This window comes from Rhinopithecus roxellana, chromosome 12 (genome assembly GCF_007565055.1).
Source record: "Rhinopithecus roxellana isolate Shanxi Qingling chromosome 12, ASM756505v1, whole genome shotgun sequence".
In the NCBI taxonomy this organism is placed as follows: Eukaryota; Metazoa; Chordata; class Mammalia; order Primates; family Cercopithecidae; genus Rhinopithecus; species Rhinopithecus roxellana.
This window is the reverse complement of record NC_044560.1, coordinates 32,336,051-32,347,834: the sequence shown is the minus strand read 5'-3', so window position 1 is coordinate 32,347,834 and position 11,784 is coordinate 32,336,051. Positions and strand designations below refer to the sequence as shown.

Genomic DNA, 11,784 nt, shown 5'->3' with positions numbered 1-11,784 from the left:
CACCTACGCTGTTACGTCTTGACGCACGGAGCCTGTCTGCGCCGGCCAGGTGAGTGGGTGGCCTCACCGGGAACCGCTCGCTGGTTTTGGTTTGGCGCATTGAAAAAGAAGCTCTTGTATGGTGCTGGGAATACCGGTGTCCTGACTTGGTGCTGACAGGAAAGGGACGGTGCTTTAGGCTGATTACTTATGGAAGTCTGCCTTGCGGATGCGGAGGGGTGTCGGCACCGTCACTTTGGTTCTGGGAGCGGCGGGGGCGTGGTGCTGCTGGTTGTGTTCCTTCGCTACGAATTTATGAGTGTACGCCTGGAGCCCCTGTCCGGGGATAAAATCGGCACCATCACTTTGGGATAGGGAGCCTAGAGAGAGAGGCGGTTGTTACTAGTAGTGTTCCTCCGCCCTGGACGTGTGCGTGTGCGCTTGTGCGGCCGCGGGGTGGGCTCTCCTGCCCCCTGGTAATGCTCTTAGCCCTTGGCCCCTCCCGTGCCGCAGTACTCCTAGTGTGACACACGGACAGCGTTACGCCAGCTGAGAATCGTGCGGTTACTGCTGCTGCAGTTCTTTGCAGAGTAAGAGGCTCTTTTTGAAGTTTCCCTGATGGTGAGGCTTTACCCCGGAAGTGTCTTAGGAAGAAGACCACTGTTAAAGAAGTCCCATTCTAGCTTGAGAGCGCTGTGGGGAAAACTAATCCTTTTCTAGAGGTTGGTGTGATCCTAAATTGTTTTGTCTGCTCCGAGAGCTCTGATGTTCTATGATTCTTTTTTCTTTTCTCTGTTCTGCGTTTTCCAAGAGAGGCACCCAGAGGAAAAGAGTATCGCACTTCTGAAAGTCTTGTGTGAAGTTCCTATTTTCTTTCTAACCTCAAATTTCTTCCTTTTCGAAACGTTTTCTACTTCCAGCAACATCTTCCTAAGGAAGAACCTGCCATTCTAGTGACTAGTCCTTAGGCACCCCATAAATGATGCTACGGGGATGGGATCATCAGCGTAGCTCTACTCCCTAGCCACACTACATTTCTCCTTTCCACCCAGTGATACAACACTCCTTTCTGGTCTTAAGTTTTTTTTGTTTTATTTTTGAGATGGAGTCTCGCTGTGTCGCCCAGGCTGGAGTGCAGTGGTGCGATCTTGGCTCACTGCAAGCTCCGCCTCCTGGGTTCACGCCATTCTCCTGCCTCAGCCTCCCGAGTACCTGGGACTACAGGCGCCCGCCACCATGCCCGGCTAATTTTTTTTATTTTTAGTAGAGACGGGGTTTCACCGTGTTAGCCAGGATGGTCTGGATCCCCTGACCTCGTGATCCGCCCGTCTCGGCCTCCCAAAGTGCTGGGATTACAGGCGGGAGCCACCGCGCCCGGCCTGGTCTAAGGTTTTGATGAAAAATAACTGTACTTTCTGGAGGGAAATTTGAAGACCTTTGCAATTTTAACTTTATTGTGGATATTTTCAAGCAGGATAGAGAATAATACGAACCCCAACATGTTCAACACCTAGCTGTAATTAAAAACATTTGTAAATACCTTTGTATCAGTCCTTCCCCCTTTTTTCCTGTAGTATTTCAAAGTCATATTTTATCCTCCTATAAGCATATATGACCAAAAAGACATTATATTTTAAAATAACCACGATGCTGTTATACTAACTTAAAAAACACAACAACAACAAAAAAAACTAACAATAGGCCGGGCGCGGTGGCTCAAGCCTGTAATCCCAGCACTTTGGGAGGCCGAGACGGGCGGATCACGAGGTCAGGAGATCGAGACCATCCTGGCTAACATGGTGAAACCCCGTCTCTACTAAAAAATACAAAAAACTAGCCGGGCGAGGTGGCGGGCGCCTGTAGTCCCAGCTACTCGGGAGGCTGAGGCAGGAGAATGGCGTAAACCCGGGAGGCAGAGCTTGCAGTGAGCTGAGATCCGGCCACTGCACTCCAGCCCGGGCGACAGAGCGAGACTCCGTCTCAAAAACAAAACAAAACAAAACAAAAACAAAAACAAAACTAACAATAAGTTTAAAACAATAAGTTTGTTTCTTATGTTGGTGTAACAGCGTGGTGGTGATTTCGTAATATGGTATACCCCCATATTCAAATTTTCCCAATTATTTCAAACACATATTTTTATAATAGGTATGTTCAAATCTGGATCCAGATAGAGTCCACACATTGCATTTGGTGGCCAAACCTCTTAAACTTACTTAATTCATGACAGTTTCCCTCCTGTGTTTTGGTTTGTTTTAATTGGTGCTGTTGGTTTGTAGAAAAACTAGATCATCTGCCCCGTAGAATATTCTGTATACTGCATTTAGCTAATTGCTTCTTTGTACTGTCATATAATTTGTTTTCCGTTCCTTCATATTTCTGTAAACAGGCAGTTAGATCCAGAGGCTTGATTGGATTCGGATCAGGTTTTCCATAAATCACCTTTAATTCATAGTTGGTGCTGTTTATTTCCTATTACATCACATCATGAGGCCCTTACAGTCTGGTGTCCCACTTTCAGTGATGTCATATTGATGTGTTTAAATGCTGTCCATGTAATCCTTTCCTTTTTTTCACCTAAAGCATGCATTCTCAATGAGGGTGGAGGATATCACCTTCCAAGGGGGTGAAACTTGGTTTTTGAGAAAGAAGAGGACAAAAACTCTTAGGTATTACAATGATGTGTGGTCCTTCAAAGGGCCACAGTACATACACATATATACAGTATATCTATGGTAATAACATTTCATGAGAGTGGTGGCTTTTAAAGAAAAGTATCTAAAAAGGCTCCTAGGGATATGACCATGAAAAATTTTAGAAGGGTTAAGAAGCACTGACCTAAAGGTTATAACGCCCACATACGATTGATACCAAGATCCATTCTTTCTTTTTTTTTTCCTAACTCTGTCGCCTAGGCTGGAGTGCAGTGGTACGATCTCGGCTCACTGCAGCCTCCACCTCCTGGGTTCAAACGCTGCTTCTGCCTCAGCCTCATGAGTAGCTGGGATTACAGGCATGTGCCACCACACCTGGCTAATTTTTGTATTTTTAGTAGAGAAAGGGTTTCACCATGTTGCCCAGGCTAGTCTTGAACTCCTGACGTCAAGTGATCCATTCACCTCAGCTTCCCAAAGTGCTGGGATTACAGGTGTGAGGCACCATGCCCCGCCTGTTATTTCATTAACGGTTATATATGGTGATTTAAAAAAATTCTCTCAATTCCTTCTGTATTCATTAGTTTTAGTTCTTCTATGTATAAGAACTTTTCTTCGTCAAGTATTTGATTATCTTAAAATACAGTCCATAGCCGGGCGCGGTGGCTCACGCCTGTAATCCCAGGCCTCCTTTGGGAGGCTGAGGCAGGCAAATCATCTGAGGTGGGGAGTTCGAGGCCAGCGGGACCAACATGGAGAAACCCCATCTCTACTAAAAATACAAAATGAGCCGGGCATCGTGGCGCATGTCTGTAGTCCTAGCTACTCGGGAGGCTGAGGCAGGAGAATCACTTGAAACCGGGAGGTGGAAGTTGCAGTGAGCCGAGACCGTAGTCCTAGCTACTCGGTAGGCTGAGGCAGGAGGATCACTTGAACCCGGGAGGCGGAGGTTGTGGTGAGCCGAGATCGTGCCATTGCACTCCAGCCTGGGCAACAAGAGTGAGACTCCATCTCTAAATAAATGAATGAATAAATAAATAAATAAATAAATAAAGTTCATATGGAAAGGCAGAATAATTGATTTGATTCTTTCCTTTTATGTATTTTCAGAGAAATGAGTTGGTGCCCTTCAACCATCTAAGGAGTCCCAAAAGTGAGTAAGTTTGTTTTGAATACCATATGTTTCAAACTGTTGTGATGATTATTCTGTTTTATATCAAACTGCTCTTTTTTAAGCCAGTGGTAGTCCTTTCCAGGCAATTCTATGTCTTTCTGTCGTGATTCTAGTAGAGTTGATAGCGGATTTGCTTTCTGGCAGAACAAATGATCCCAAGATCACCTTCTGCATTTCCTGTGCCAGGCCTGAAATGAGCCGTTTCTCTAAGGAGTTCTGATTCCTCTTGTGGTATATAGTGTACAGTGACCACTGTCTGGGCATTAGAGTTTCTCATTGCCATAGGGCCATCATTTAATCTAGGTCATTTCAGGGAACAAAGCTAATAACTTGTTTTTAAAGTATAAATCATGAATCATGAATTTATAATAATAGTTCAGACAAATTACAGAGTATTTTCTTGTTTGATTTTATACTTGTATCTCTGTTTTATGCTAACAGTCTTGGTTGCTGAAACATTAATATAATTTGTGTTCTTTATTCTAAAATATAATTGTTTGAAAACAACAGTAACTGTCACTACTGTTAAGATAGAGAGTGCATTTTAGATTCCTTTTGGTGTTTTTTTTGCTATATTTAAGGTTCATGGATTACATTTGGTTATGCCTCTTTAGTCTTTTAATTAAAAATCAATACTCACATAGCATTGATTTTAAGAAATTTTTATTTTGATATAATATTACACTTACAGAGAAAGTTGCAAAAATAGAAAAAACTCTCCTATGCCCTTACATATTTACCAGTTTTTTACATTTTGCTTTTTTGTTTGCTAATTCTCTCTACATATATACTTCTTTTTTTTTTTTTTTTTTTTTTTGAGACGGAGTCTTGCTCTGTCGTCCAGGCTGGAGTCCAGTAGCCCGATCTCGGCTCACTGCAAGCTCCGCCTCCCGGGTTCAGGCTATTCTCCTGCCTCAGCCTCCCGAATAGCTGGGACTACAAACGCCGCCACCACGCCCGGCTAGTTTTTTTTATTTTTTTGTATTTTAGTAGAGACGGGGTTTCACCGTGTTAGCCAGAATGGTCTCCATCTCCTGACCTCGTGATCCGCCCGTCTTGCCCTCCCAAAGTGCTGGGATTACAGGCGTACCTTCTGAACTACTTGATAGTAATTTTCAGACATCATTTTCCTTTATCTATAATTACATTAGTATGTTTTCTGAGCACGGGGACTATAACTACAGTTCATTTATTAAAACAAAGAAATGTAGCAGAGTTAAGTAATAACTATCTAATCCAGAGTTCATAGAAGAATTTCACCAGTTGTTACAATTTTGTCCTTATAGCCTTTTTTTTTGAAATGAAGTCGCACTCTGTCCAGGCTGGAGTGCAGTGGGGAGATCTTGGCTCACTGCAAGCTCCGCCTCTTGGGTTCACGCCATTCTCCTGCCTCAGCCTCCCAAGTAGCTGGGACTGCGGGCGCTTGCCACCATGCCCGGCTAATTATTTGTTTTTTTGTGTTTTTTTTTTTTTTGAGTAGAGACAGGGTTTCACTGTGTTAGCCAGGATAGTCTTGATCTCTTGATCTCTTGATCCGCCCGCCTTGTCCTCCCGAAGTGCTGGGATTACAGGCGTGAGTCACTGCGCTCAGCCCCTTATAGCCTTTTTTGCCCCTTATCTGGTGTCCAATTCAAAATCATATCTAGGATCAAACATTTCATTTAATTAAAACATCTCTTTAGTCTCTTTTAATTGGAAACAGTTCCTGGACTTTTCTTTGATCCTTTGTGATCCTGACTTTTTTGAAAAGTACAGGCCAGTTACTTTGTAGATTGTTCCTCAGTTTGTATGTGTTTGATATTTCCTCGTGATTCAATTCAAGTGTGCCTTTTTTTTTTTTTTTTTTTTTTGAGACGGAGTCTCCTTCTGTTGCCCAGGCTGGAGTGCAGTGGCGCGATCTCGGCTCACTGTAACCTCCGACTCCCGGGTTCAAGCAGTTCTTTGCCTCAGCCTCCCAAGTACCTGGAATTACAGGTGCCCACCACCACGCCCAGCTGATTTTTGCATTTTGTTTGTTTGTTTGTTTGAGACGGAGTCTCGCTCTGTCACCCAGGCTGGAGTGAGTGGCACCATCTCGGCTCACTGCAAGCTCCACCTCCCAGGATCATGCCATTCTCCTGCCTCAGCCTCCTGAGTAGCTGGGACTACAGGCACCCGCCACCGTGCCTGACTAATTTTTTTTGTATTTTTAGTAGAGACGAGGTTTCACTGTGGTCTCGATCTCCTGACCTTGTGATCCGCCCGCCTCGGCCTCCCAAAGTGCTGGGATTACCGGCATGAGCCACCGTGCCTGGCCTGCATTTTTTTTTTTTTTTTTGCAGGAATACTGCTTCAGTTTATTGGCCAGCACCTTCAGTTAGTTCCTTTTTGTATTAGGTCCAAATCTGATAGGTGTATCTTCAAGGAATTTAGTCCAATAGGATCTTAATAATAGTGGATTCAGAAGTCTTCTCAATTTAGTTTCAATTTGAATTTCTCTTATTTAAATGAGGATGAACGTATTTTAAATGTTGAATGGCCATTGACTTTTCTTTTTTTATGAATTATCTGTTGCCTGTTTTAAATAATGATTTTCTATCTTTCTCTTGATTGTTTTCTCTTGATTTTTTAAAATACAGCTCTTTGGATTTTAGGACACTCTGTTTTTGATTTAAGTTATGCATATTTTCTCCCATTTTGTCATTTGTCTGTGTTTGTATTCTTTTAGGCAATTTTTAAATATAGTAACATTTATTCATATGATTGTGAGACACAGAATTTTCCCCTCTTAACTGTGTCCCCAGTTAAGAAGGACACAGTCTATTTTTCCTTCTAGCATTTTTATGATTTTTTTTTTTTTTTTTTTTTGAGATGGGGTTTTGCTCTTGTCGCCCAGGCTGGAGTGCAGTAGCATGATCTCAGCTCGCTGCAACCTCCACCTACTGGGTTCAAACGATTCTCCTGCCTTAGCCTCCCAAGTAGCTGGGACTACAAGCACCTGCCACCACACCCAGCTAATTTTTGTATTTTTAGTAGAGACAGGGTTTTACCACGTTGGCCAGGCTGGCCGCGAACTCCTGACCTCAGGTGATCCACCTGCCTCAGCCTCCCAAGGTGCTGGGATTATAGGCATGAGCTACTGCTCCCTGCCAATTTGATTTTTTAATATTTAGATATCTTATATATTTGGAGTTAATTTTGGTATGTGGTATAAAATGGGGTTCCAATATTACCTTTCTCCAATAACATTTACTGAATAATCCACCTTTCCCCAGATATCAGGGATTCTATTCTGTTACATTAATCTTTTCTTTCCATTCATATTGCAGTATCCAACTTTTTAAAAATAAAATTTCAACTTTTATTTAGATTCAGGGGGTACATGTGCAGGTTTGTTGTATGGTGTATTGTGTGATGCTGAGGTTTGGGGTATGATCCAGTCACCCAGGTTTCATCGTTTGCCCTCCTCCTCCTCTCCCTGCTCTAGTAGTTGCCAGTGTCAATGTTCTCATCTTTATGTTCATGTGTACCCAGTGCTTAGCTTCCAGTTATAAAGGATAACGTGGTATTTGGTTTTGCTTCTGTGTTAATTCATTTAGGATAATGGCCTCTAGCCACATATATGTTGCTGCAGAGGACATGATTTCGTTCTTTTTTACGGTATCCAACATTTTAATGATAGGAGTGGTATTTTGAAATCTCTGCTGTCTTTATTATCAGGCATTTTCTTCCAATTCTTGCTTTTTAATTTTCTTGCTTTTTGAATTTAAATTGAATGTATCTGCTTTCATACTTGTATTTTTATTGGGGTCATAGTTAATTTGTGTATCATGTATCAAATATCCTATTAACTTGCAGAGATTAACATCTTTATATCGTTTTATATATATAATTTTAACCCATGGGATTCTTTTTTTTTCTGAGATGGAGTCTCGTTCTGTCACCCAGGCTGAATTGCAGTGGTGTGATCTTGGCTCACTGCAACCGCCACCTCCTGGGTATAAGTGATTCTCCTGCCTTAGCCTCCCAAGTAGCTAGGACTACAGGCGTGCGCCACCATGCCCGGCTAATTTTTGTATTTTTAGTAGCCATGTTGGCCAGGCTGGTCTCGAACTCCTGACCTCAAGTGATCCGCCTGCCTTGGCCTCCCTGGGATTACAGGCATGAGCCACCACGTGCAGCCAACCCATGTATCCTTAATGAAGATGATATTTCCTCAACGGAGTTGAAAATTGGTTAGTGGGGAGGACAAAATCTTACATTGTACAGTGGCTTTTGGTGCTTCAAAGCTCAACTATACCAAACAAAATCCTACTTAAATTATTTACCTGCTCTCTTACCGGGTTTTTTTGGTATCACACAAGCAACACTGATGTTAAGTTCATGGATTATACATGTATGCAAGATCAATGCTACCAAAAAAAAAAAAAAAAAGGATCAGTGCTACAAAACTATGGCAAGTAGATGGCTGTAGTTGGAGAACTTGCTCAATCTTGAAGTCATATTGCACGAGGCGGCGTGCTGCGCCCACATTGGCTGTCATGTGAATGTTGTTCATATTTGACCCTCAGTGCTTTTGTGTGTGCCATGGCTTGGAGAATTAGATTACAGTTAAAATTGTTTTGTTATTCTACAAAAGTTATTCAACCTGTGAAACAAAAAACAACTCCAGATTTAGGTAAGGAATGACTGTTTATTCATAGAAACATTGCAGTAAGGGAAGAGGTGTTGTAATTGGAAGAACACTACAACCGTAAGATCTGCAAGCATAGCAAAGGTCAGGCATAAAGGAATTTTCTTTTATAGGGAAGAGTAAACAGGCAAGAAAGAACTAGATTCAGGGGAGTGGGATGAGACTGTTTTGGATCTGTTGACTCTGATGTGTCTGTCAAAATGTCTGTGAGTCTAGCTGATGTTCATGATGTCTGAAAGGAGGCCACATTTTGGTCTCTGAAGCGCCTTCCTAAGATTGGGAGCAAAGCACCTCACTTTGTGTTTGGGTCCAGGCGGATGGTGGGGGGCTCCCTGGGCATGCCCCTGTTCTACTGTGGAGGTGAAGATGCCATGGGAAAGTAACAGCACCTAGGGTCCTGTTCAACATGGACATTAAGGAAAGGTCTGGCCTGAACCCCTTCTGCAGTTGCTGGCTTCCACTGGGTTTGTGGAAGGACTGAGATTTTTTCCAAATTCCCAAAAGAGGAGAAAGGTAGCTCTAAGTAGTTTTATTTTGTGGGCTGTGAGCCAACTCAATCTTGTGGCTTTTTTTCCTTCTCCAGCACTGGCTTCTCTGGACTTTGCACACCTCCAGGAAAGGAACCCAGAAAATCGATCAGTTCTGACAATTCTAAAAAACCATGCCCCACGTGAGTTGCTGTTTCTTTCTTTCTTGAAGTACAATCATTTTGTTGTGTAATGTGAACACCAGATTTATTTATCCCAGAATTTCCTGCCTTGTCTGGTCCCTTAAGGGAACTGCTGCCAAAGTCTCCCATTCTAGTGAGTAATAGTAGCAAAGAGCCCAATTCTTCTCAGTGCTTTTCCCCTCTCCAAACAGTTTTTAGATGCTCATTCAGCAGATAATTCTGCATTGTCCACAGGCATAGTCTTCTGCCCAGAGCTCGGAGGGAACAGAAATACCTCCTTTTAAGAATGGTACACATAAGGGGAACATCACACACTGGGGCCTATCATGGGGAGGGGGGAGGAGGGAGGGATTGCATTGGGGAGTTATATATGATATAAATGATGAATTGATGGGTGCTGACGACTTGATGGGTGCAGCACACCAACATGGCATAAGTATACATATGTAACAAACCTGCACGTTATGCACATGTACCCTAGAACTTAAAGTATAATAAAAAAAAAAATGGTTTGGTGAGGTAGAGATGAGTGTTTGAATGTGACACATGACAAAGTTTGATCTTCTCTACAAACCTGTGTTTTCCACTTGAAAGTGACAGCATTTTTTTGTTGGATGTTCCTAGTCTCAGTGTATGGCAAGATTTTCTGTGAAACTTTGAAGATTGAATGGGAACAGGGTCCTGTGAAGGAAGGGCTCTTGTTCCTGATATAGTTTCCTGTTGCTGCTGTTACTGATACCCACTATACTTAGTGGCCTAAATCAGTATAATTATGATTTATACTTCTGCTGGTCAGAAGTCTGAAATCAGTCTGAAAGGGCTAATATGACAGTATTAGCAGAGCCATGTTCCTTCTGGAGGTTCTAGAGGACTGGAGAATCTGTTTCCTTATCTTTTTCTGGTTCTAAAGGCCGTCCACAGTCCCTGGGGTGTGGCTTCCATCCATTTTCAAAGCCAGCAATCACATTTCGACCTTTGCTTTCATCATCACATTTCCTTCTTTTACTCACCTGCCTCCCTCTATCACTTAAAAATACATTGGGCCCAACCAGATAATCCAGGATAACCCCCTCTCAAGATCCTTAATTTAATTGCACTTCTAAAGTCCCCTTTGCCATGTAAGGAAAGGTATACATAGGTTTTGTAACCAAATTCAGGTCCAGACCACTTGCCACTTGAAAGCTCAAGAGATGAGCATTGATGAAAGGAAGGTTAGCTTTATTCAGGAAGCCAGCAACCCAGGGGAGGCAGTGAACCAGTGTTCAAAGACCACTGAGTTCTGTCTCCATATCAGGGGTTTTTAAGGGAAATTAGGAAAAATGATGATCAAAACATTCTTGTGAAATGTGCAGTCTTAGGTCATTGCTTTCTTGGTCATTGCTTTCTTGCTCAGTGTTTTGTGGCCTTCTGTAGGTGCCGTCAGCCTATTCTTATCAGGCCAGTCAGCCCATTCCCAGAGTTGTTAGTCTGCATATTTTAATTCTCTTATCTCTGTTGAAGGTCCTGTTTTCCTGAGACTGTTCTTACTGAATAATCTACAAAGTCAAGCAAAGTAATAATTATATTTAAGCAAGCAAGCTTTTCTTTAACATTGAGTCAGTACTGTTACTGTTTCAGGGATTAGGTTGTGGACATGTTTGGGGGACCTTTATTCTACCTTCCACAACCCTCTTGCCCAGGAACCAATGAGAGAGGATGATCATAGTCAAGTTCACCTTAGGATTTCCTGGAATGTACCAGTTCAGAGTGATGTCTCTGTGCCTGGACTGGCATCCAGTACCTTGCTGTAGCCTAGGAACAGGGAAAATAGGAGCAAATAAAACATATCAGATGCATACTCTCAAGAATTATAGATTCTTAGAGCTCAAAGACATTAGAGAATTTGTCTAATTCAAATACTCCCAAATAAGCAGATCATTTTGTACATAAAATGGAAATATCATATGTCCATTCTATTCTGTGACATAATAACTTGATGAATCTGAGTCTTCAAAAAATTCTTAGGTTATATTCAAATTTTATTTTCTAACCTAGGGATTTGGTAAACATTGGAAAAAATTCATCTTTTTAAAAGTCTTTAAAGGCAGAAGGGAGAGCAAGAACTTGTATTGATTGAGAGTATATTAGTTATTGAGGATTTGAAAGCCTAATCTGCTGTGCAGTTAAAATTTGCTGTGAAATAAATGCATGCAGTATTTTATTTAATCAAGAAACTGCATACATCTGGACATCTGGTGTTTTAAATTCTCAGACCTTTCTGGGTAATGGAATTTTTCTGTTGTACAAAGGACGTTTTATCTGTGGCAATAGGAATGATAGAGAATCATGTTAATACTATGGTTTAGGCAACCAATTTCCTGTTGAAAACAACACAAAAAAGTAACACAAAAGTGTTACTTGCTTCCTTCAATTACCTCCTCCATTTTCTTCTCATTTCACTTCAGAATCATTGCTGTATTTTCACAAGTAATGGATTTGTTGTTTCAGTTGTTGGTGACTTTCAGGGATGTGGCTATTGACTTCTCTCAGGAGGAATGGGAATGCCTGGACCCTGCTCAGAGGGACTTGTACAGGGATGTGATGTTGGAGAACTACAGCAACCTGATCTCATTGGGTAAGATCATCCTACATAATA

The 11,784-nt window shown here is 42.0% G+C and overlaps 1 protein-coding gene across 3 annotated transcripts in view; it reads left to right on the top strand.

The window, feature by feature from the left end:
• Positions 1–24: 24 nt before the first annotated feature.
• The window catches only part of ZNF571 (zinc finger protein 571), a 33,207-nt gene continuing 21,447 nt past the window's right edge, over positions 25–11,784 (top strand). Inside the window, exons 1-4 of one of the 3 annotated variants that reach the window (XM_030913574.1) lie at positions 25–49; positions 3,744–3,786; positions 9,063–9,149; positions 11,637–11,763. In XM_030913574.1, coding sequence (XP_030769434.1) covers positions 9,141–9,149; positions 11,637–11,763 — 136 coding nt within the window. In that variant the 5' untranslated portion in view covers positions 25–49; positions 3,744–3,786; positions 9,063–9,140. The other 2 variants (XM_030913575.1, XM_030913573.1) reach the window with 2 other exon arrangements.